Source organism: Phaenicophaeus curvirostris, chromosome 6, assembly GCF_032191515.1.
Source record: "Phaenicophaeus curvirostris isolate KB17595 chromosome 6, BPBGC_Pcur_1.0, whole genome shotgun sequence".
In the NCBI taxonomy this organism is placed as follows: Eukaryota; Metazoa; Chordata; class Aves; order Cuculiformes; family Cuculidae; genus Phaenicophaeus; species Phaenicophaeus curvirostris.
In genome coordinates, this window is record NC_091397.1 from 42,240,650 (window position 1) to 42,266,085 (window position 25,436).

The 25,436-nt window shown below is 47.9% G+C and overlaps 2 protein-coding genes and 2 non-coding genes across 6 annotated transcripts in view; all 4 read left to right on the forward strand.

Moving 5' to 3' along the window:
• The first annotated feature begins 1,191 nt into the window (after positions 1 to 1,191).
• SLC25A38 (solute carrier family 25 member 38) overlaps positions 1,192 to 25,436 on the forward strand; it is a 55,753-nt gene continuing 31,508 nt past the window's right edge. The window contains exons 1-7 of one of the 3 annotated variants that reach the window (XR_011337664.1): positions 1,192 to 1,356; positions 5,874 to 5,995; positions 6,774 to 6,858; positions 8,225 to 8,404; positions 8,849 to 9,017; positions 10,000 to 10,166; positions 11,462 to 13,923. Coding sequence is in view for 2 of the 3 variants with exons in the window: in XM_069859976.1 (XP_069716077.1) it covers positions 1,288 to 1,356; positions 5,874 to 5,995; positions 6,774 to 6,858; positions 8,225 to 8,404; positions 8,849 to 9,017; positions 10,000 to 10,166; positions 11,462 to 11,584 (915 nt within the window). In the remaining variant the exon portion in view is untranslated. Of the gene's footprint in view, positions 1,357 to 3,449; positions 3,544 to 5,873; positions 5,996 to 6,773; positions 6,859 to 8,224; positions 8,405 to 8,848; positions 9,018 to 9,999; positions 10,167 to 11,461; positions 13,949 to 25,436 lie in introns of those variants that run through there. The other 2 variants (XM_069859976.1, XM_069859977.1) reach the window with 2 other exon arrangements.
• Positions 19,726 to 25,053, forward strand: RPSA (ribosomal protein SA). Its single transcript, XM_069859978.1, has 7 exons — positions 19,726 to 19,825; positions 20,961 to 21,127; positions 21,732 to 21,850; positions 23,215 to 23,460; positions 24,280 to 24,408; positions 24,648 to 24,816; positions 24,910 to 25,053. Exons 2-7 carry the CDS (start codon positions 20,995 to 20,997, stop codon positions 25,002 to 25,004), a joined length of 891 nt encoding a protein of 296 aa, XP_069716079.1. The 5' UTR covers positions 19,726 to 19,825; positions 20,961 to 20,994; the 3' UTR covers positions 25,005 to 25,053.
• On the forward strand, positions 22,465 to 22,623 carry LOC138722380 (small nucleolar RNA SNORA62/SNORA6 family). Its single transcript, XR_011337694.1, has one exon. It is a non-coding gene; the product is annotated as a small nucleolar RNA SNORA62/SNORA6 family (small nucleolar RNA).
• On the forward strand, positions 23,630 to 23,787 carry LOC138722381 (small nucleolar RNA SNORA62/SNORA6 family). Its single transcript, XR_011337695.1, has one exon. It is a non-coding gene; the product is annotated as a small nucleolar RNA SNORA62/SNORA6 family (small nucleolar RNA).

The following is a 25,436-nucleotide window of genomic DNA, read 5'->3' on the forward strand; positions in this document are numbered from 1 at the left end:
AGGCACAGGGGCAGAAGGGACCATGGGTACAGGCAGAGCTGTCCTATACCTAAAGCCAATAGTGTCTGGGCACCCTAGATGCAGCCACCCCTGAGCATGGACCAGTCTGGACCCAGTTAATTTTTTACCCCCCTGCTTTTAATGAAGAATGAATGTGTCTCCCAATGGTGGCTGGAAAGGCACTAGAGCTGAGTTTTGTCCTTGCATGTCTCCAGAACAGTGACATGAAGAGATAATGCCTCTTCTGATGGGTTTTCTTGCAGAAGTGAGGCACGGGAATCATCCCTGCAGAGATGAGTGTGATCAGCATTCTTGTTTCATTGTGAGTCTTATTTTAAGGGAGGAAAAACTTTTCCAGGTCCACAGCAAACAAAGAACCTGGAGACTGCTGTTACTGACAGGGTTTCTGGCTGGAAGAGCCCTTTCTTGGGATGTGCACTGTTCAGCCGTTGCTGCCTGCTTTGCTTTGGGAAACAACAGAAATGTCCATTGTAACTCCACCCAAAGACATGGAAAGGATCCAGCCACACCACTCTCAGCTCCACACAAAAACTCAGCTCCATACAGAAACATTTCAAATGCATCACTTGGTTTGACAGCCCTATTAGAATTGTTAAGGTCACTCCTGTATTTAGTTTTGGGCCTCTAACTACAAGAAGGACATTGAGGTCCCGGAGTGTGTCCAGAGAAGGGCAATGAAGCTGGTGAAGGGGCTGGAGAAGAAGTTTTATGAGGAGTGGCTGAGGGAACTGGAGTTGCTTAGACTGGAGAATAGGAGGCTAAGGGGAGACCTTATCACTGTCTACAACTACCTAAAAGGAGGTTGTAGAGGTGGGTGTTGGTCTCTTTGCCCAAGAGATAGGTGACAGGATGACAGTGAATGGCCTCAAGTTGCGGCAGGGGAGGTCCAGCTTGGACATTAGGAAAAATTTCTTCACCAAAAGGGTTATGAAGCACTGGAATAGGCTGCCCAGGGAGGTGATTGAGAGCAAGTGGTTTGTGCATGCAGCTATTGTTGCACCCAGTATTTTCTTTCTAGGAACAGCTCAACTTAGCTGGAGTGTGACACATTTGTACATGCTGCCCCTTACTCAGCCAGGGCACAGCAAGCTGGCCAGTGAGATTCTCAGAAAAGCAGCTCACCGAAGCCACTGCGTGCTCCTCCCAGCCTCCTCCTGCTTCACTGATAAGAAATAGTTGGCTCTGGCAGTGGACTGAAGACGCGCAGCCTGAGGAATAACGTGGGTCTAAAATAGAAGTGACTCATTTCAGCACCTTGCTCTTTCCATGCTTTGGAAATATTGCCTTCCTCTGCTCCGGGCCCAGGATGTGGAAGACCAAGTGGAAACATCAGTGGTAAGAAAGTGCTGGGGAGTTTTGAATGCCTCAGTCTACAGAAGATGGCTAGTGGGGGGTGGGCCACTGAGGGAAGAGATGAAAACTACCCATTATCATAGAATCATAGAATGATAGGAAGGTTTGAGTCAGAAGGGACCTTAAAGATCATAGAATCACAGAATCACAGAATGTCCTGAGTTGAAGAGACCAACAAGGATCATCAAGTTCAACCCCTGTCCCTGCAGAGCACAACCCCAACATTCACACCAGCGTCTCATGAGCATCTCCCAATGCTGTCTTGGTGCTTCTGTGGCTCCTTGCACACACTGTAGGGGGACATTGTCTCACTATGTGTGGAACTGAGTGCAGGAAGATGTGCCTCTTCCTACAAGCCAACCTAAACCTCCCCGGGCACATCTTCCTGCACTCAGTTCCAACCATGTGGCCAATTTCCACAGTGTGTGCAAGGAGCCACAGAAGCACAAAGACAAAATCCAGGACAAGAGAGGAGGGAGAAAAGCTTTGAATGGGATAGAGATAGAGGAAAAGGGGGTCCCCAGGCGGTCTGACATCCCAGTATTAACTGGGACCGCCACTCAGCTTCCAAGAATCGCAGAAACTGAGAGTAGTGTGGCTCCTATACTGTCCTCCCTGGGTGGTCCCCATCCCGGTGGTAACTGGGGCCAACCTTGTTTAGCTTCCAAGAACTGGGCAACCTGATGGCAGCATGGATACAGGCTGCCTGGCCAGACTGTGACGTCGATGCGGCAAAACCGAGATGGGAGATTACAGAATGCCCTGGGTTGGAAGGGACCTTCCAGGATCATTGAATCCAACACCTCTCCCTGCAGAGCCCCACCTCAGCGTTCACACTACGTGTCTGAGGAGCATTTCCCAATGCTGCTTGCCTGCTCCTCAGGCTTGGCACCATGACTGCTTCCCTAGGGAGCCTGGGCCAGTGTTCCTACACCCTCTGCATGAAGAACCTTTCCCGAAGACACAACATGAACCTCCCTGGCATATCTTCGTTCCCTTGGGTCTTATCATTGGTCACAAGAGAGAAGAGATTAGTGCCTGCTCCTCCTCTCTCCCTTGTGAGGAAGCAACTGTGATGAGGCCTCCCTCACTCTCCCTTTCTCCAGGCTGAATAGACCAAGTGACTTCAGCTGCTCCTCATACGACTTCCCCTCTAAGCCCTTCACCAGCTTCGTGGCCTCCTCTGGACACCCTCCAGTAGCTTTATGTCCTTTTTATACTGTTGTGCCCCAAACCGCCCACAGCGCTCGAGTTGGGGCTGCACCAGTGCGGAGCAGAGTGGGACAATCTCCTCCCTCGACTGGCCAGCAACACCGTGCTTGATCCACCCGGGGACATGAGGCACATCCAGTTCCAACCCCCCTGCCATCGGCAGGGACACTTCCCACTAGATCAGGCTGCCCAAGGCTCCATCCAACCTGGCTTTGAATGCTTCCTAGGATGGGGCAACAGCTTCTCTGGGCAACCTGTGCCAGTGCCTCACCACCTTCACCATGTAGAATTTCCTCCTTATGTCTAGTCTAAATATTCCCCTTTCCAATTTAAAGCCATTCCCACTCATTCCATCACTCCATGCCTTTGTGAACAGTCCCTCCCCAGCTTTCTCGTAGCCCCTTCAGGTACTAGAAGGCTGTTACAAGTTCTCCTTGTAGCCTTCTTTTCTCCAGGCTGAACAACCCCAGCTCTCTCAGCCTGTCCTCATAGCAGAGGGGCTCCAGACCTCTGATCATCTTCACAGCCCTCCTCTGGACCTGTTCCAACAGCTCCATCTCCTTCTCATGTTGGGGATCCCACAGCACTGCAGGTGAGGGGCGCATCCACGTGGATGAGGGCATCCACGACCTCTCTGGGCAACCTGCTCCAGCGCCTCACAGTAAAAAACCTTCTTGCAAGTCCTCCCTTTCCCGCTGTCCCGTGTGTGACAGATCCCGCTGACACGTGTCGGGCTGCCACGTGGGAGGAGGCACGCAAAGGGTTAATGCGGCACCGAAAGGGTTAAAAGGGGGGGAGCGCGGGCAGGGACAAGGTTAAAGGGGAGGCGCATGCGCCCTGCGCGCCCTTTTCCCGCGCCGGCCGCTCGGATTGGGCGCCGGGCGGGCGGGGCTCTGGCGCGCGTCACGCGCTGAGTGGCCGCGCGGCGGCGCTGGGATGCCGGGCCGGGAGCTGGAGGTGAGTGAGCGGCGCGCGCCGCGCCCCCCGCCCCCCGGCCGGCCCAGCGCGCGTGCTGCGCCCCTTCCCCACCCGCCCTGTCCTGTGAGCGGGTGCGGGCAACCCCGCAGCGCCCCACAGACCCGCCTGCGCCCCACAGCCACCCCACAGCCACCCCACAGACCTGCCTGCGCCCCGCAGCCACCCCACAGCGCCCCACAGACCTGCCTGCGCCCCACAGCCACCCCACAGCGCCCCATAATCACCCCATAGCACCTCACAAATTCTTCTGCATGCTAGTCACCCAACAATCACCCCACAGCCACCCCACAGACCCCTCTGTGCCCCACAGGCCCGCCTGTCCCCCCAACAGCCCTCCCACGGCACCCTATAATCACCCCATAGCACCCCACAAACCCTCCTGCACCCCACAGCCACCCTGCAGCACCCCACAGACCCGTCTGTGCCGCACAGCCACCCCACAGACCCATCTGTGCCTCACAGCACCCCATAATCACCCCATAGTACCCCACAAACCCTCTTGTACGTTATAGCCACCCAACAATCACCCCACAGACCCATCTGCACCCCACAGCACCCCACAAACCTTCCTGCACCCAACAGCCACTCCATATCCGCCCTACAGCATGCCACAGATCTCCCTTCACCCCATAATCACCCCACAGTACCCCACAAATCCCCTTGCACGCAGTTAACCCCAGTGCACCATGTAACTAGCCCATAGTCACGCCACGGCACTGCATAACCACCCTTAACTGCTCCTGCACTCTATAGCCACCCCATGAACCCCCCTGCACTCCTTCTGCACTCCATAACCACCCCATAGTACCCTATAAGCCTTCCTGCATCCCATAATCTCTCCTGCACCCTATAGCCACCCTACAGCACTCCATAACTATCCCATAGCACCCCGCAAATCCCCCTGCACCCCGTAACCACCCCATGGCACCTATTAGTGCCTGTGACCTCCCTGTGTCCCAAAAACCTCCCTGCTCCCCATAGTGCCCGTGAGCTCCCCATAACCCTCCCCTGCACACCATAACCCAATGAGCACCCCGTGCCCCATAGCACCCCATAACCAAAGGGCTTTTGAGTGCGCCCCTGCAGAAATCCTCTCTCTCTGTTGTGATTCAGCTCCAAGGGGTGAATGAAACATTGCGCTGAGCATGATCTGCTCCAGGGAGAGTGGCAGGTGGGGAGTTTGACTGGGGTCATACCCTGGGCTGCATCAAAAGAAGGGTTGATTCTGCCCCTCTGCTCTGGTGAGACCCCACCTGGGAATATATCCAGCTCTGGAGCCCTTGGCACAAGAGGGACATGGGCCTGTTGGAGTGGGTCCAGAGGAGGGCCACAAAAAAATGATTGAAGGCTTGGAATGCTTACGCTGCGAAGAGAGGCTGAGAGAGTTGGGGTTGTTCAGCTTGGAGAAAAAGCTCTGGGGAGACTTTATTGTGGCCTTTAAGTATTTAAAGGGGGCTTATAAGAAAGATGGGGAAAAACTTTTAGCAGGGTCTGTAGCACTAGGACAAGGGGTAATGGTTTTAAACTAAAAGAGAAGTTCCTAGCATTAGGAAGAAATTTTTCATGCTGAGTGTGGTGAAACACTGGAACAGGTTGCCCAGAGAGGTGGTGAATTCCTATCCCTAGAAATATTCAAGATTGGGTTGGATGGGGTTCTGAGGAACCTGATGGGTTGAAGATGTCCCTGCTCACTGCAGGGGGGTTGGACTAGATGGCCTTCATGGTTCCTTCCAACTCAAATCATTCTATGATTCTATGATCACCACCTTGCCGTGTGGCTTGTGCCTCCTCCCTTAATCACCGGATGAGCACTGAGAGGTGGCCTTAGCTGAGGTGTGTTTGAGCTGGACTTGGGGGGTAAGAGTTTTAAGGGAGAGCTCTGCTTGTGCCTGTGGCAGTGGAGGATCTTGGTTTGCAGTGGAGAGGAGGGATTGGAATCAATGTCAGCAGGGTGAGGTTTGGTCTAAGGCACAGTAGGTGGTGGGAAGAGGGCATTTATTTCTTTCAACGTGGCAAATAGTTATCAAATGGCTGATAATACATCTGGTGTTTAAATAACTTTCTCCAACCACCCAATTGCAAGGATATTCTGGAACAATCTCCCTGGCAGAGATTTGGTCCCAGAGGGACCAGAATCCACAAATAAAGTTTGATCAGGCTCTGAAAAGGCCTGAAAGTTTCCCATGTCCTCAGCAGCAGTCCATAGCTAGTCTTCCTTTCCTATAACAAGCAACAGACCAGGAGCTATATTTCCTCTTGTGCCATCCTTAGTTAGATGGCAATTTAAAGTCCTTTTCTTCCTCTTCCAGATGCATCCAGTCCTAAAGGCCTTTGTGTGTGGCTCCATCAGTGGGACTTGCTCCACGCTTCTCTTCCAGCCCCTTGACCTGCTGAAAACCCGCCTGCAGACTCTGCAGCCTGCTGTGAATGGGTGAGACAGTGAGGATGTCTGTGCGTGGGGGGCTGTGAGGGTGGTCTGCTATAGGCTTCTGCCTTATTTGCCTGATAACTGAGGGTGGTTCTGACATAGGAGGTATGTTTTTATAGCATGGAGAAGAATTGATATTTTGCTCCAGAAGAGAGAGAACGACTGCTTTTGTCAACACTACTTTAATAACGTGTGACTGGACTATTTGTCTGTATGCATCTGAGAGGCTGGTGTTTGCTGGAGTGTTTCACAAGGTGTCTTCTGCCTGAAAAATTATGTGTGTTTGCCACACAACCTATCTCCTTGTGCAGCTGTTCCCAGTTGCCTGGTGTAGTCACCTACGAGTACATCTGCTGCTGCAAACAAAGGAGTGAGCAACTAAATACACTAATGAGAGAAGTCTCTAAGGTGTCTTACAGGTGGTGGGAAGGCAGAAGGTGACCGGCCCTGGAATGAGTGACCAAGGGAAGCAGATTGAGTCTAGAAGGAGCACTTCCAAGGTGCTGGGGTAAAGTGAAAGGGGGCAGCTGCAGAGTATTTCTACCAGAGAGCGTAAATGGGTTGTCTCTGCAGTTCCTGTCTCATCTTGTGTCTCATCCTTTCTCAGCCTGGAGAAGAGAAGGCTCCAAAGAGACCTTATAGCAACCTTCCCAGTACCTAAAAGGGGCCTTCAGGAGAGCTGGGGAGGGACTGTTCACAAAGGCTTGTAGTGATAGAGATTGAAACTAGACAATCTTTAAGTTCCCTTCCAACCCAAACTGTTCTATGGTGTTACTTTCAGGTCCGGTCGTGCTGGGATGGTAACGCTGCTCTTCAGGGTTGTTCGTACTGAGAGTCTTCTGGGGCTCTGGAAAGGTGTCTCTCCAGTAAGTGGCTGTTTTTTAACTCTGACTTCTAAAAATACATACATAAATAAACCTATGGTTTATTACTGACTATGGACTGAATTTAAATAGTGATCTTTTGTACAATTATGAATGAAACCATGTGATTTAGATAGTTAAATCCTATTTTAAGGAGTTAATGTTGTGAATTCCACTAATTACATCATAGCAGTCACTGTGAATTTGCAGGCCTGAGCAACTGAATACTTGAATACCATTGCAGATGTGGGGTGGCTACAGCACCAGCTTCGTTTATTTATTATTTTTTTAATATCTTGTTCCTGGAAAAATGCGGTTGAGGAATGCATTAAATCCTGGCATCATTTGAATCAATTGGCTCGCAGTGCTGTAAATTATTTTTACCTTGTCTTTTTTCCTCAGCATGTTAGCTAAGGAAAAAATCACTGAGGTGCTTTCTTTTGTTTTGTTTTGGTGCAAAGCTTCCTATTAACAGGGATCTAAACAGGCTGGACTGCTGGGCTGAGACCAATGGCATGAGTTTTAACAAAGCCAAGTGCCGGGTCCTGCACTTGGGGCACAACAACCCTAAGCAGTGCTACAGACTGGGAGAACCCTGGCTGGAAAGCTGCCAGGAGGAGAAGGACCTGGGGGTGTTGGTCGACAGCCGACTGAACATGAGCCAGCAGTGTGCCCAGGTGGCCAAGAAGGCCAATGGCATCTTGGCTTGTGTCAGAAATGGCGTGACCAGCAGGTCCAGGAAGGTTATTCTCCCTCTGTATTCTGCACTAGTGCGACCGCACCTTGAATCCTGTGTTCAGTTCTGGGCCCCTCACCACAAGAAGGATGTTGACACTCTGGAGCGAGTCCAGAGAAGAGCGACAAAGCTGGTGAAGGGGCTGGAGAACAAGTCTTCTGAGGAGCGACTGAGAAAGCTGGGGTTGTTTATCCTGGAGAAGAGGAGGCTGAGGGGAGACCTCATTGCTCTCTACAACTACCTGAAAGGAGGTTGTGGAGAGGAGGGTGCTGGCCTCTTCTCCCAAGTGACAGGGGACAAGACAAGAGGGAATGGCCTCAAGCTCCGCCAGGGGAGGTTCAGGCTCGACATAAGGAAAAAATTCTGCACTGGAAGGGTCATTAGGCAATGGAACGGTCTGCCCAGGGAGGTGGTTGACTTGCCTTCCCTGGAGGTGTTTAAAGTGCGGGTGGATGAGGTACTGAGGGGCATAGTTTAGAGATTGGTGGGAATGGTTGGACTTGATGATCTGGTGGGTCTCTTCCAACCTGGTGATTCTACAATGCTATGATTAACAGTTTCTGAAGTGTTCTGTAGTACATTTTGTTTTATGTGTGCTTTTTCTTTCTTCATCTGCTTCTGTTTCTTCTGAAGTCCTTTGCAAGATGTATTCCTGGGGTTGGGATTTACTTCAGCACTTTGTACATGATGAAGCAAAAGCTTCTAGTGGACCGTTCACCCACAGCCCTGGAGTCTGTTTTCCTGGGTGCCACCGCACGTGCAGTGTCTGGGATTTGCATGTTGCCAGTGACTGTAGTGAAGACCCGCTATGAGGTGAGTGTGACTTTCTAATTTGTTCCCCATTAATCATGTTGTACCCCTTTGTCATGAAGAAGAAGCAATTCTTCTGTCTGGAGAAGGATACTGCTGCTTGGGTACAGTCAGGGATGTAGTCCTCACTTCATCCTGGTTTGGACATAGTGCAGGGAAAAGCCATGCACTGATTTTTAGGCAAGAAGTGTAAGATGAAACAGAATTCACCCTGAGATTTCAAAGTTTAAGTTGTATACATTGGGTGATTTTAGCATCTTTCTCATTTTACCTTCTTGAAAAATTGTTTTAAAGGCTGAAGTGGAACCTAGTTTTTGCCTTGGGCCTACTCAGGCATCACATGGTGCACATGTCAGTGCTTGTTTGACAGGGTCGCCTTGGGGTGTGGTGGAGGCTCCTTAGCCTGTGTCTGGCACATGGATGACTGACCATTGTCTACTTTTGCAGAGTGGAAGATTTGGCTATGGCAGTGTATATGGAGCTCTAAAGAGTATCTATCAGACAGAAGGGGCTCGTGGCATGTTCAGTGGGCTTACTGCAACACTACTGCGGGATGCACCTTTCTCTGGGATCTACCTGATGTTCTACACACAGACCAAAAACTTCACACCTCAGGGTAAAGCTGAACATTAGAGGCTGTAACGGGAAATGTTTCTTTTCTCGCGGGTTGAGGGAGGTGATTCTGCCCCTCTATTCCTCTCTTGTGAGACCTTATCTAGAGTATTGTGTCCAGTTCGGGAATCCTTAATGTAAGAAGGAGATGGAGCTGTTAGAATGGGTCCAGAGGAGGGCTACAAAGGTGATCAGAGGGCTGGAGCACCTCTGCTAAGAGGACAGGCTGAGAGGGTGGCAGTTGTTCAGCCTGGAGAAGAGGAGGCTCCGAGGAGACCTTATAGCGACCTTCCAGTACCTGAAGGGGACCTACAAGAAAGCTGGGGAGGGACTGTTTACAAAAGCTTGTAGTGATAGGACTAGGGGCAATGGGTATAAACTGGAGATTTAGAGTAGACATGAGGAGGAATTTCTTCATGATGTGAGTGGTGAGGCACTGGCACAGGTTGCCTAGGGAAGTTGTGGATGCCCCATCCTAGGAAGCATTCAAGGCCAGGTTGGATGGAGCCTTGGGCAGCCTGATCAAGTGGGAAATGTCCCTGCCCTTGGCAGAGGAGTTGGAACTGGATGATCTTTAAGATCCCTTCCAATCTGAACTATTCTACGATTCCGTTTTGGCCTACAGTTCACTGTCTGCATGCTCTGCTTATTGCCCTCTACCTCAGTAGCTGTTAGTCTCCTGTAGGGCTTTAGGTGGAACATTCGCATTTTGCTATGTAGACCTATAACTCGGGTCTGTGTAGAAATGGAATTCGGTCCTAAAGTGATCAATTGTCTTTATGAAGACTGATGCATAAGACTGATGCATAATTTGGGTTAGTGAACAGTTGAAGGAGAGGATGTGTTCAGCTATCGTTTCTGGTGCTGGTTGTCTTGTGTACTGATGAGTTTCCACCTACCCATTTGGTAGCTTTTCCCATTGTCACCCAGCATGAGTATTCCTGGCCGGTTTCATGTCTGAGTCTGTTCCCTTTACTCTGTTCCAGACCAGCTGGATCCAGTGCTCATGCCCTTGCTGAATTTTGGCTGTGGGGTTTTTGCGGGAATTTTGGCCTCACTGGCAACGCAGCCTGCTGATGTCATCAAAACACACATGCAGCTGTCCCCCCAAAAGTACCGCAGGACAAGCCAGGCCATTGCTTTCGTCTACAAGGTGAGGTGAATCCCTTCTAACCCGTGCAATCACAACATCACTTCTAATCTCCTTGCCTGAAGCACAACTGCGATAAGGAAGGTGGTGTCTTTTAAAGGAGGTGAACAAATGTGACTGCTTGGTGTGCTCTTGCAGCCAGGTTAATCAGTGTCAGCATTTTCAGAAGCTGTGGAAGACTGAGGCTGTCCTTGTCACTGGCTTATGTGTGGACTTGTCCAGTGATAACTGGACACAAGTACTCTGTTGATAGTCTGAAAGCATTCAGAGGCTTCAGGCCATTCCTTTATTTTCCTTGTACTTAGCCTAGTGTCACTACTCAGGTGTGTTTCTTGCTCCTCTTGTATGGATTGCAGCAGTGAGCTTGCACCATGATTATTCTTGCCATTCCTCGGTCCTGTATCTGTTTTCACAAAATTACAGATGGTTGAGGATTGGAGAGCAAGCTCAGAGTACCGGAGGACAAAAGTGGGCATATTCCATCCAGTGTGTCTCCACACAGGCCTGCTTCAGGCCGGTGAATGATTTCACTTCAGTTCTGCTTGTTAGGTATTGATACTTATACTGGTAGTGATGGAAGACATTCAGCTTATTTCATCTTAACTTCATTTAAGCTTAGCTTAGTGTGTAGGCTTGGAGAAGCCATACTTACAGCTGCTGCTGCCTGTGGTTTATCAGTGTAGGCATATCTGTGGTCACCATGCTGGGACAAAGGTTTTCTTTAGTATGTAGTGGGAAATGGCAATTTCAGATATAAACCAACTACAAAACAATTCTGTGTTTGGATACTAAAATAAATGTCCAAATCTGTATCCCAGGAATGGGATGAAGATGAACTCAAAGCCCACCTTTTCCTTCCTGCTCTCAGAAGGGCAGATATTGGTGGGTTTGCTTTATTTCTGTATTGAACCCTTTTCCTGAGTAGGAATCTGTTTATTTGTGCATGGCACATTTTTCTCATGTCAGAATATTTTTAACTTCAGTACATAACAAATGTCATTTTTTACAGATTAGCTAAGTGTCTTTTGCAAATATAAAGCTCTAAACCAGGGACAAGTAATTTTCCTGGAGTGTCTTGAAACTCTCTGCTCACTGCTCTTGGTTCCTTGGGTAGCCCTGGAATTGCACAGTGCTACAGGTTCTTCCTAAACGTTAAATGCTATTTAAGCCTGTGTCTTTCAGAAGCCAATCTGGTTCTCTTTCAGAAATATATCTTGTGCTATTCCATGCGATAAATGATGAGAAATTAAAACAATAGAGGCAGATTGTTATGGATTGCTGTTTATCTTCTGTTACAGGACTTTGGGTTGGTTGGCTTTTTCCGAGGTGGTGTGCCGCGTGCCCTCAGGCGAACTCTCATGGCAGCAATGGCATGGACAGTGTATGAACAGATGATGGAAAAAATGGGCTTGAAATCTTGATTGACTTGCACAAGAAATGACCAGCTTCACTGCTTCTCCTGCTTGCTGTGATCAACTGGCACCAAGTAGTTCCCAGTTCCACAGAGGAGTAAGCCTTGCTCAGCCAGAAGGAAGATAGTACCTCTGGGACAGGGGATTATGCCTTTTGGCAAGTAGAGGAAAGAAGGGATGGATCTTTGCATCATTTGATCAATGCATTCCAGAAGGACTGCACTAGCAGACTGCCCCGGGAAATGGCGCCGTTTCCACAGCCTGGTAACTATGCTGAGAGAAAGCCCTTTTTAAAAACAGCTGTGTGCTCACTACCTTTATGCAATGAGACATTGCTGAGCAGAAGTGTTTGAGGAGAAAACAGTGATTGCAGAACCTGCCAGTCTTTCCCTTGCTGGACTGGCCAGTAAGACCACGATGACCCACTATCTGATGTAGATCCTCCTTCCACATATGCTTTGTTCTCCCAGGGGAATGTTGCAGACCACGGTGGGAGACTGGATGTGTCTCTTAATGCTTATATCACAGGAGTGTGTGGAAGAGAAATGAAGTGCTGAGGAAAAGCTCAGAACACAGTCTCTGTCATCACTATCGTAGTGTGTGTGATAGCAGAGATGGTAACTGGAACCTCCTTGCTGTGTCATGTGTTATTATGTAATTGAGGATCTTAACACTCTTGAAATGTGCTTCTATCCCTATAGTAGTGTTTGCACAGGAATTAAGAAGCCTAAAGCCCTTTAGAGTTGATTGCTACCAAAGTTCTACTTGTTCTCTGAAAAACATTTTTTGTGCTGATCTGACTGTATCTGGAACACTCAAGTATTTTTTTATCCAGTTGTACTAGACACTCATTTGCTTCCTGTTATTAATTTCTTAATTCTGGCTCAACACCCTCAGTGTGAACTAGTCCTTAGATGTACCTGTTAGGGTCATAGCTCATAATGCATAAATATATAACGGAAGCAAATACAGATACTGACACTTCAGATTTCCCGTAAAAACTGCTGCTGATTGCGTGTGGAATATCTTTGGGTTTACTCTTTTCCGTAAGCTTTTTCCAAAGTTTGAGACATATGAGTGTTTGGTAGGGAACTTTAATTCTCTTTTGACTCCACACAGACCCTTCGCTGTTTCCCATCTGATCATTTTCTCTTAGCTGATAGTCCATATTTCAGTATTCCTGAGTTTATCCTTAGAGATAAATACAGGTTTTTTTCATCCGCTGTATCTTCTTCCTCATTGCTGCTTTCTTAGGAAGACCTCGTGGTGTGTGCTGTTCAAACTTGGGTACAGCCTGCTCCCCTTTCCACTTGTGCCTCTGTGCTGGCTCGTTGGGTTGGTGCTTTTGCAGCTCTGTTGGCGTTGTCACTAAGCTGGGCATAGAAGTGTCCATCCTGTTCTGTGGTGTGCCTTGCAGAAAATGTAGCTTTGGAGTTTATTTTTTTAAATATGTAGGGATATTACAATTTGCTTTAGAAACAGAGCAGATGTCTCCAAATATGAAGACACCATGCTGTAGCTGTACAACAAAATTGGTACTACCTACCTGTTGCTTGTAAGACAAAGTATAGTTTACACAATCACTGCCTGCCCTGGCAACTTCCTGAGCATAACAGCACAGGGGATGTGGGTTGTAAAGGATGTTCTTTACCAGATTCCAGCTCCAAGAAAGTTTGATGACTGATGTGAAAGTTAGGTCTGAGTAAAGTACAAGGGGACAGGCTGGAGGCTTGGAAGGTGCTGCCTGTTTTTAGCCTCGGCCCATCTGAGAGGGGAGACTGCGCCTACACAGTGCAGGAGTCTTAGAGAGTAGAGTGATGGTGGAAGGTCCTGTGTGAATATGCTATGTGTTAGAGCACTGCATCAAATCATTCCACGTTGTGACTGGCAACCTGTCAGATTTCCTCTGCTGCTTCTTACTGTTAGGCTTGTGTGCACATCATTTGCCATATCCTAAATATGAAAAACTATTCCTTTGTTTTGCCATTCCCCCTACCCATAGTGACCTGAACTCGTGAAACAGTGGTAACTGCACATCCTGCTGTTTGTTTTCCTGAGCATCACTGGCACAGAGAGCTAGAGAACCAAATCTAGGATTGCTGACCAGGTGGAATAAGGTGGCAATTACATGAATTACCTCATATGTTTTTTTCTTCCCTACACGTGGGATCAAATCAACATATTATATTGGAAGCCTGAAGTTATTTGGGGCTTTCTTAATCTGGTGTGTGAGTTGGATCTGTTGTTCATCCTGGGCTGTGACAGTCAGGGGCTGTGTACCGTGTTGCCTGCAAGGTGCTTCATGAATATTTTAGTTTCTGATTCAGCAATGGCAAACTAGTGTGCAAGTTTTGCAGACAGAATCTTAGACTCTTGATAATGAGGCAGGCGAGCTAAGAATGCCAGGCAATACATCCTGAATTAAATAACACCCTTGTCAGAAACCTGAAATGCAGGAACACTCCAGTGGCTTTTATGCTTTATCCTCTTGCCTGATCAATTAATAGAGGAAGAACTAGAGAATTTATTCCAGCGCGCCAGTGTTTTAAAGTCTACTGATTATTATTATGATGATTATTTTTAATCTGGATTCAGGCCTAAATCAGTGTTAGCTTTTCCTTTGGGTAAGTTCTTCCATTGCCCTTAGTTTGTGGTGAATGAGGAGGCTCTGTTGTTGTAGTAGACTGAAAATGTATATGCTTTTGACTTGTGAATTAATTTGGGCTCCTTTGAGTTTAATAGAGAATCTAAACTGCACTGTGTTTCCTTGAGCCTTGGTGTTGCAAATGCAAAAACATCTCCACGTGTGAGCTGGGGAGAGTGAATTTTGATGTGCGTGTTGCTTGGTTTTTTTATTACATGGTGGAAGGGCAAGCCTGAAGTTCTGCTTCTCTGTCTTCCGAGAGCTGTATCACGTAGGCAGGCACAAGACTATTACTCAGCTCTGATCCTTGCCATCCTTCACCCATTTCCCCCCTTCAAAAACATTCTGTTTCTAAAGTGATTTATTGAAGTTACTTCTTGGTAGCTATAGCAAGTTAATAAAAACAAGTGTGCAGACTTGAAGTTTAGATAATATTGCCCTTGAGGTCACATGCTTGTAATTAACAACAAATGGTCACTGTACAACCTAAATGCAAAGTAAATCAAATAAAAGATCTGGACATATGTGCTTAATCATCTACTTGCATCCTGCCAGCAATTCAACACTAACAGTCCTATTAGATAATAATTTACAAAGCCATCTTAGCTTAGATTCCAGAAAAGGTTGTGTGATCCCTTGTGTATGTGGCAGGGTGGCAGTCGGATCCTTCGGAATGACCTCCATTGCTGGTGATACACTATTAGTGAATGTGCGTTGGCTCTGCTTGCCTTTGCAGCTGTGGTGCTGTGGTGTGAGGACACAACTGGTTAACATGCTGAGGTGGTCAGTATTTAAGTGGAGTGTAAGTACATAAGAGAAATAGTCTGATTTTTTTTATATTTCTGTTCTTCCTGTGCCGAAGGTTTGGTTTGTTTTTTTTTTCTTTGCACTGTTTGAACAGCACTGGATCTTTGGAACATTGCGTAGGTTTGAATATTGTTGAGTGTTCATGTGTCTATATAAAATATTTATGTGAGAAGGTATAGTATATTTCTATTAAAAACTGATTGCCAAAATGAACCATGTCTTCTCTTCAGTGTTTCTTTAAAAAAAACAAACAAACCCCAAACCAATTAAACCCATAAAGGATGGAGTAGAAGCTTATGAAAGCAAAACAAGTTTCCCCAGGAGGACAGGACTGTTGATGAGTACAGAGCCCTAAGAAGATAATGCATATTCTGTTTTTCTGTGGGGTATAATATGTACAGGCTGTGCTAGTACAATCTAAATCAGTTTTACTTAAATGGAAAAAACACATTAGCAGTGGGGAGTCTTGTCTTTGCCAGAGCTTTCTCTGCCTGCCTGCTGTGTGTAAAGACCAATTGAAATTGAATCTCTAGACCAGCTGGTGAAAGACCTGGCCTTAGGACAGTGGAGTTTTGAGCTTGCTGGGGAGAGACTGTTGCTAACCAGGTCTTTGCTACTCATTCTGGTCACAGCAGGGGACTAGAAACACTGCCTGGGACTTCACTGCAAAGTACTATGCAAGGTGACACTTGAGTTGCTGCGATATCCTCTTGCTGTCACAGCATGGCCCTGGGATTCAGGAGGAGGCGGCTGGTGCTAAGCAAAACATCAGTATTGTTCATACCGAGACGTATGTGTTTCAGATGTGAAGATCCCTAACCTCTTTTCAATGTTGCCTAGATGATGCATTCTTAGATGGAGCAATTTTTATTATGAATTATCTGTGCATAACTGACTTACCAGGCAGTCCTGGTATGCAGCTTTCTGCCAGCTGGACCCAAACTGCTTGTGTAGATGCCTGGTAAACAAATAAAGCTGGTAAAAATCAATCTTCCCCAGAGCTTTCCTGCTGCCTCAGAGGACCATCTCCCATGTATAGGATGTTTCTGCTCACACTGCTGACATCTGCCCCAGCTATGAAAAGAAAAGCAGAAAATCTCCCTAACCCTCTTGGGTGATGGAGTGTGGGAAAGATAGAAAAGGAACGATTTAAAAGCACTGTCCTTATAAAACATTGAACTATGGGTCTCCCTTTCACCTAAAACTGGGCAGATGCTTTGCTTGCTTGCTTTATTTTTAATGCATTATGTGCTGGGCATGATCACCAACACCGGTACTGAGCAGAAACTATCCCTCATCTCACAAACGCACACACATACGTGTGCTTTTGCAAAACTAGCATGGAGCTATTGAATATTCTTACCCCTTATAGCATTGCTTCTGTTTTCAACGTATTGAGCTGATTTTCCATATTGCACTGTTTCTTAATTTCCAATTTTATCACTATAAAACGCTTCGGGAGATTTTATCATAATGCATTAAGGAATTTTGGTAAAAATAGCAAAAAAAAAAAAAAAAGAAACCCAATAAGAGGTTAAAGTGACATGTATTTCCAAGTGTCTTAGCACACAGTTAAAAAAATAAAACAAACTTTTCAGGTTCGCTGTTCCAGTGCCTCATCACTCTCATAGTGAAGAAATTCCTCCTTATGTCTAGTCTGAATCTGCCTCTCTCAAGTTTATACCCATTGTTCCTCATCATATCACCATAAGCCTTTGTGAACAGTCCCTCCCCAGCTTTCTTGTAGCCCCTTCAGCTGCTTAAAATCATTACGTTAAAATATACTTCTAACACAGTTGGGTATTGATAATGCAGAAGAGCTCTCCAGACTAAATCCATTGCACACTCCACAGTGCTGCCACCACCTCCCCCTGCTGCACCCAAACTCATATTCCCATCGTGCTGCTGTTAGGAGGTACATGTTGTACATAGCCCTAAACAGGGCAGCTCTCACTGTACTTACCAAAGTGCAACAGAATTCTGTCATCTGTCATGTCCACGTGTGACGGTTCATGTTCTTGCTGAGGGCTCACTTAACTATTTCTTGTGTTCTGTCTTACCTACCTTTGTCACCACCATGTGGCAAATGAGTGAATTATTCTCTTAAAGAATATTTGAAACCTGATCTGGTAATCTTGCTAATTAAACATCATCTAACAGGCATAGAACAGTGTGGGAGCTAGCTCCTGGCTTGCAGGTTGAAGTTATATGGGAATGATGGAAAGTGGCTAACAGCAAATGCATGAACTGCTGTTCACCAAAACAGGGAAGGGTCTCATTTTATAGGAAGTGAAGAACATCCCTGAGTTGATTGTAACCTGCTACTTAATTAGTCTGCTACAGAGCAACTCAGTACACAGTCATTGCAAAGGGGCTGTCAGGAGGTTTGACGCCCAACCATACTGCTATAGTTATATTAGGTTAAAATGGATCAGAGAAAAGTAAAGCAGCACTGTTAATAGAAGGACATGAACACAGATACAGATGACACTGGCAATAGCGTCTGCACCATCCAGAATTGTATCCAGATCTGGTCAACAGTAAGCATAACAAAGTAAATACCACTACTTTCTTTTTTTTCTAAGAAACGCTACTCTCAGGCCTGTGTCTGCTCCCTGAATATGACAGAGCAGAGAAAGATGATGGAACATGTGAAGTCTGATCCCTTTTTGCTCTTCTCAAAAGCAAAAACTACAACAACAAATCACTTCCAAGAGGAAATTATCCCACTAATGCCCACTGTCAAAGAGACTGAGTAAGTTCAGTGGCCAATTTCATAGTGTCATAGAATTGGAAGGGACCTTAAAGATCATCCAGTTCCAACCCCCCTGCCATGGGTAGGGACATCTCCCACTAGATCAGGTTGTTCAAAGCCTCGCCCAACCTGGCCTTGAGCTCCTCCAGGGATGGGGCATCCACAACTTTTCTGGGCAACTTGTGCCAGCGCCTCTCTGCCCTCACAGTAAAAGTTGTCTACATAATATCTAATCTAAATCTCCCCCCTTTCAGCTTCAGATTGTTACCCCTCCTCCTATCACTGCACTCCCTGATAAAGAGCCCCTCCCCAGCTTTCCTGTAGGCTCTCTATAGGTGCTGGAAGGCTGCTACTTCTACTCTAACCTCTAATTTCTCCAAAAAACAGGGCTAGCCTTGGCCACACAAGCTCTCCCACCCCGTGCAGCTGCAGAGATGCTGCAGCCTCTTAGAGGCCTTCTCCTGCTGCAATCACTTCAGGAGCTGCTAGAAGCTTGCCCTGGCAGCTGAGAGGGCCAACCATGTCCCCGGGTGGATCAAGCACGGTGTTGCTGGCCAGTCGAGGGAGGAGATTGTCCCGCTCTGCTCTGCACTGGTGCAGCCCCAACTCAAGCACTGTGTGCGGTTTGGGGCACAACAGTATATAAAAGACATAAAGCTACTGGAGGGTGTCCAGAGGTGGCCACAAAGCTGGTGAAGGGCTTAGAGAGGAAGTCGTATTAGGAGCAGCTGAAGTCACTTGTCTATTCAGCCTGGAGAAAGGGAGAGTGAGGGAGGCCTCATCGAAGTTTACTGCTTCCTTACAAGGGGAGGAGCAGACACTAAGCTGGGAGGAAGTGTGGATCTGCTGGAGGGTAGGGAGGCTCTGCAAAGGGATCTGAACAGGCTGGACTGCTGGGCTGAGACCAATGAGAAGAGGTTTAGCAAGGCCAAATGCCAGGTCCTGCACTTGGGACACAACAACCCTGTGCAGTGCTACAGACTGGGAGAAGTGTGGCTAGAAAGCTGCCAGGAGGAGAAGGACCTGGGAGTGTTGGTCGACAGCCGACTGAACATGAGCCAGCAGTGTGCCCAGGTGGCCAAGAAGGCCAATGGCATCTTGGCTTGTATCAGAAACGGCGTGACCAGCAGGTCCAGGGAGGTTATTCTCCCTCTGTACTCATAACTGGTGAGACCGCTCCTCGAATCCTGTGTTCAGTTCTGGGCCCCTCACCACAAGAAGGATGTTGAGGCTCTGAAGCGAGTCCAGAGAAGAGCAATGAAGCTGGTGAAGGGGATGGAGAACAAGTCTTCTGAGGAGCGACTGAGAGAGCTGAGGTTGTTTAGCCTGGAGGAGGCTGAGGGGAGACCTTATTGCTCTCTGCAATTACCTGAAAGGAGGTTGTGGCGAGGAGGGAGCTGGCCTCTTCTCCCAAGTGACAGGGGACAAGACAAGAGGGAATGGCCTCAAGCTCCTCCAGGGGAGGTTCAGGCTTGACATCAGGAAAAAATATTTCACGGAAAGGGTCATTGGGCACTGGAACAGGCTGCCCAGGGAGGTGGTGGAGTCCCCATCCCTGGAGGTGTTTAAAAGGTGGGGTGCTCAGGGACATGGTTTTGTGGTTGATAGGAATGGTTGGACTCGATGATCCTGGGGGTCTTTTCCAACCTTGTGATTCTGTGTGTGATTCTGTGTGTGATTCTGTAAGGAGGAGCAGGTGCTGATCTCTTCTCTCTGGTGACCAAGGATAGGACCTGAGGGAATGGCAGAGAGATGTGCCTGGGGAGGTTCAGGTGGGACATTACGGAAACACTCTCCACGCACAGGGTGACCCCAACAAGCCACCGGCCCCGCCCTTTTAGCGGATGGTCCCCACCCCGCCCTTTTCGGCGCTCGGCCCCGCCCCTCCGGCGCGCGACTGGCGTCACCGCCGAGCGTCGCGCGGAGCCCCGCCCCTTCCCCTCACGACTCCCCATTGGCCGGCGAGGCTATAAATTGGCGCCGGCCGGAAGTGCTCGTCCTTTCCGTTCCGCGCCTGCCGAGGACTCCACGCGGCGTTGCCAGCGTGAGTCCAGGCCGCGGGCGGCCCTCGCCGCGCCCCGCCGCCCCGGGCCGGGCTGGGCCGCGGGAAAGGCGCCGGCCTTGCCGCATGCGGGGCTGGGGGGTGAGGGGGAGGCGGTGGAGCGGCCATGATGGCGGCCGGGGCGGCTGGCAGGCTCGCGTCCCGGCCGCGCCGCTACCGGGAGGGATTACTGTTACAGAAGGCCTTTGATTTGAGCTGAAGTGGGGTTACGTTTCGTCTAATTAATTGTAGTTGCTGAAAGGTAGACAGGAAATCCGTCTGGCAGCCTGTTTTCTTTCAAACAGTTTTTTTTCCCAGGCGCTGTTCATTCTTTGGGGATGATAACACCTTTTTTACGGTGTGACCTGTGCTGAACTGAGGTGCTTGCTCCTATAACCGCCTCTGTTTGCAGTGTTTCTCTTGATTGCAAGGTCAAGCAGAGGGCTGCAGCAAGCTCCAAATTAGCAAGAGCTTTGACTGTTATGAAGCTCATAACAACGTGATATTTAGTCCTTAGAATCATAGAATAGTTTGGGTTGGAAAGGCCTTGAAGATCACCCAGTTCCAACCCTGCTGTGATGGGCAGGGGTGCCTCCCACCAGTCCAGGCTGCCCAAGGCCCCATCCAGCCTAGCCTTGAACACCTCCAGGGATGGGGCAGCCACAGCTTCCCTGGGCAACCTGTTCCAGTGCTTCACCACCCTCATCGTGAAGAATTTCCTCCTTATGTTTAGTCTGAATCTGCCCCTCTCCAATTTAAAGCCATTCCCCCTTTTTCTATCACTACATGCCCTTGCAAAAAGTTCCTCCTCGGCTCTCTTGCAGGCTCCCTTCAGGTACTGGAAGGTTGCTAAAAAAGTCCTTGGAAAGTAATATATTATGCTTAAGATTTCTGGAAAAATTTGCACGTATGGATGTAAGTGGGAAATACATTCTGTCCCAGCTCTTGTCTTGCTGCAGCAATTGATGGAGATCACTGCCTTGTGTTGCCCAGGCCTTATAAAGGATACTTGCTTTGTAAAACTCGAAAACAAGTCTTAGAGAGTTTATTTGCCAGCATCACCATCTGGGGAGGGGGGCGATGGGAGTCCCTGCGCGGCTGAGTTGTGCGGGGCTGAGCTACATGTTTGTGCCCGCAGGTTCCCTGTCGTTGCTTCCAAAGGGAATCCCACAATGTCCGGAGGCCTTGATGTCCTGCAGATGAAGGAGGAGGATGTCCTCAAGTTCCTTGCTGCTGGGACCCACTTGGGAGGCACCAACCTTGACTTCCAGATGGAGCAGTATATCTACAAAAGGAAGAGCGATGGTAAACCCATAGGATGGATGACCCTGGCTGGACAGCAGGGATTTTACAGGGGCACAGATGAGGAAAGCAGGGAGGTGCTAATGCTTGAGCTCTGCAGCAGTTCCTCCATGGCTGGAAATTTGTAGATGTCTTTAGTGACTGAATCATAGAATGCTTTGGGTTGGAACAGACATTACAGGTCACCTAGTACAATCCCCCTGCAGGAGCGGGGACAGAGTCATGTTACTCTAAGGAGTAGGACAAAACACGGATTTCAGAATTTGGTAAATCAATCATAGCCAAGTTTGAGCATTTCTGCTAGTTCTTGGGTACAGTAACAAAACATTTTTAATGTCTCAGTAGTGATTTCTGCTACTTGCTTGCATTGTTCTTCAGTCTGAGCTGCACCCTACTTTTAAGATTAATGCTCATACTGGGCCTTGTTTCATGCTGATAGGTGCTGGAAGTGTGCTCTGTTAAAACCACGTGGGAGGGTTTTCCTTGCAGTAGCTGTCCACTAACTAAAATTTTGGAGTAACCACAGCTGTGTGACAGGTTTAATAGTGGAATCCTGTTTTAGGATCTTTTATTTGTTGATTGCTCTAAAGCCTTTTTTTATCAATAGGCATTTACATTATTAATCTGAAGAGAACCTGGGAAAAGCTCCTTCTGGCAGCCCGTGCCATTGTTGCCATTGAGAACCCAGCTGATGTGAGCGTGATTTCTTCTAGGAATACTGGACAGGTACGGACATCTGTTGGTCATAAGACCTGCAGGCTTGGGAGCACAACTCTCATGCATCATTACTTGCCAGCGGCCCCTTGATAATGAATGGAGCAATGTGAATTTTTGCTCTGGAATGCTTTTTTTGGAAGCATGTTTCTTGTGTTGCACTCGCAGCTTAGAAGAAATCATTTGAAACCCATTCCTCATTTCTGTAGTTTCAGGACATTTGATAATGTGTTTTTCTTTTGTATCCACCTTTGGGTACTTCCTGCTGGATTTCTGGCATATTAGTAGTCAGTCCCCTGGTGCGCTTCCCCTGTTCTGTGAGTCAGTTGGCACTGCTTTTTGGGGACAATAGCACCTGATAAAAAAGTTTTCAAAGACAGCATTTTCTGTTATTGAGTCAGGTATAGTAACTAGTATATTTTTCACTTCACCCCTAGGTTTTTAGCAAAAATATTCTGTCACAGATAGGGCCACAATCTTTAAATAAAATCTAATTAGCCACTGAAGTTTGTCTGTGACCTTAGTTTCTTTAGAGTGGGGTAGGTGGTGCCACAGTCATACAGGTAGATTATTGAATGATGTGGGATGGATTTACTAAGGAAGAGGTGGTGTTCCTGTGAATTTGATCTGCACACTGTTAAAGCTTGATGCTAAGGTCAGTTTCTGGCCAATGAGCTCTCAAGTGTCGGAAGTGTGCTACAGCAAACCCATGGCAGGGTTTTTGCTAATGCCAGGAGAGGAGCTCCCTCTATGAATGGAATTTGGTAGTAGGCCCTGCCACATGGATAACTGGCTGATACTTGAGAAGCTGAAACCTCTTGTGAGTAGGAGCTGCCAACTGCAGTTTTAGTGGATGCAGCTACAGTTTGTGTGTATTAACTACTGAGCTTTTCATGTGGTTCCTGAAGTTCTGTTGCTGGATAATAAAAGGATGTAGAAATAATTGGTGTCCCTGCCCATCGCAAGGGGGTTGGAATTGGATTAGGGTCCCTTCCAACTCAAACCCTTCTGTGATTCTATGATAATGGAAGGAAATAAGCAGTTTCCTTTATCTGCCCTTTCATGGTTTAATTACGAAACTTTTGAGTAGAGCTTGTGACTAAGCTCAGGAAAAAAAAAAGTTTTTTTCTGTATCCCTGACTTCATGCTTTACTGTTGGATATGACCTATTTAACTCCTAGTGTTGGTGGAGCTATTTTTAAAAGCACTTCTATTTTGTCTCATTCTGAATGGAGAGCTGTTGGTGAGCCCTGATTTCACAGGAATTGAAACAAATAGTTCGATTAAATTTTCTGCGTGTTTGCTGACGGCGTACCTGTGCGACTCAGTTGAAATGCAGTTTTCCTGCTTCACCTATGCTCTGGTCCACTTTGCAGCGTGCTGTTCTGAAGTTTGCTGCCGCTACTGGGGCTACTCCTATTGCTGGACGTTTCACCCCTGGTACCTTCACAAACCAGATCCAAGCAGCTTTCCGTGAGCCACGGCTCCTGGTTGTTACTGACCCCCGGGCTGATCATCAGCCACTGACAGAGGCATCTTACGTCAACATCCCCACCATTGCTCTCTGCAACACCGACTCCCCGCTGCGCTATGTGGATATTGCTATTCCTTGCAACAATAAGGTAATGGCTTTGTTGTAGCATTCAGAGCTGATTCCTGCAGAGAATACATAGGTTGCAAGATGGATGCTTTCTGCAGCGGAGGGTTGTATTTTATCTCTCATGTCTCCCAGTGAGATGAGCTAATTAAGGCTTTTTGCAAGCTAGCAGGTGGGCAGGGAGGAGGAGATGAGCTGCACACAGTTGGAGCTTGGAGCTGAGGCCAATTTCTGGCCAAGGAACTCTCAAGTGTAGGTCGTGTGCTATAGTAACCTGGCAGGACTTCACTGACAACCATGAGGGTCTTTGTGGCCCAAGGAATGGAGTTTTGTAATCAATCTTGCCACAGCTTATGAATGTGAATGAAAGATAGAGTGAACTGATGAACTGTTTGGAAATATTACCTTGCTAGAAACCACCTGAAAGGTAAAGTCTAGGCAGATGGGAAACCATCTTTGATCTCTACCTAGATGTTGTCATTTACCAAAACTAACAGAAGCCAAATCTGAGTGTGTGTGATGAGATTTGGATGGGGTAGTGAGAAGTATGAAACTTCATAGCAGAAGAATTGCTTCAGGCTATGCTATATCCAGCAAATCCAGATGCTGTTGATTGAGGTGTGCTGTGATTTCTGTGAAGACCTGAAAATGTCACTGGGAACTCGAAAAGTTGCCCTTTCCTGAGTCCAAGTATGTAAGTCTGGGTGTTAGCAAATAATGCCTTTTACTTGCCAAGCAAGAGTCTTGGATTGCGTGCAAATAAGTCTTTTGCTCTTTTAAAGAAAAAAGGTGTTTTCAAAGGTTTAACTTTACAGGAGCTCTTCAATACTTTATTCTGTTCCAGGGGGCCCATTCAGTGGGTCTGATGTGGTGGATGCTGGCTCGGGAGGTCCTGCGCATGCGTGGCACCATCTCCCGTGAGCATCCATGGGAAGTCATGCCTGACTTGTACTTCTACAGGGATCCTGAGGAGGTAGGGGACCTGTGGAAGGAAGTGTGGCTGTGTGAGATGTCCTGCTTGAGCTCCTGCTCTGTGCTCCTGCGTGCCTGCTGTTGAGGACAGATTTTACCAGTATGATAGCTGCGCTTCACACTTAAGATGGTGGTTAATTACTTGTCTGTTGTTGGTTGGTGCATATTGTCTGGTATGGGATAGTGAGGGTGGTGAGGTGTTTCTGCGAGACTTAGGCTGTGCTCTTCCATCCACTGCAGATTGAAAAGGAGGAGCAGGCTGCTGCTGAGAAGGCAGTTACAAAGGAGGAGTTCCAGACCGAATGGACAGCCCCAGCTCCTGAATTCACTGCTCCTCCTCAGCCTGAGGTTGCAGATTGGTCTGAGGGAGTGCAGGTCCCATCTGTGCCCATCCAGCAGTTCCCCACAGGTGGGTTTGGGAGATGTCTGTGGGAAGTGGGTTGCATGTTGTAGTGAGTAAAAAGAGCTGAGGTGCACTAAGCGTTGTTGTCTCTAATTGCAGAGGACTGGAGCGCCCAGCCTGCCACCGAGGACTGGTCAGCAGCTCCCACAGCCCAGGCTACTGAGTGGGTTGGCACTACCACAGAGTGGTCTTAACTTCAGTCCTGCTGAACTGCAAGAGAAATAAAGACTGGTTTAATACACATTGTGCTTGTTATTGCTTTTTTAAACTTGTTGGAGGTGGAGTATGTGGGTAGCACAGGCCAGTCCTAGGCCAAAGGTAGGAGGGTCTGTGAACTGCTCTATTCCACCCTGTTTGGTGGAGCTGGGAGCTTTGGGGCTCTGCCAGTGTGAGCCTGGGGGTCCGGTTTCCATTTCCTTCCCTAACTTCACACTCCACTGATAATGCGGCAGCTCCCAGCTGACCAGTGTAGACCACCTGCAAGAGGATGGTGTGTCTGCTGTCCAGAGGCATGTGTGGATGCCACCTCATCCTGTGTGGGTTGAGGCTAGTTTTCCCACTGCTCTCAGTGTTGGGGGGATGAATCTCAACTTGCCTCAAACAGGGTTTCAACAGTGTGAGTGATG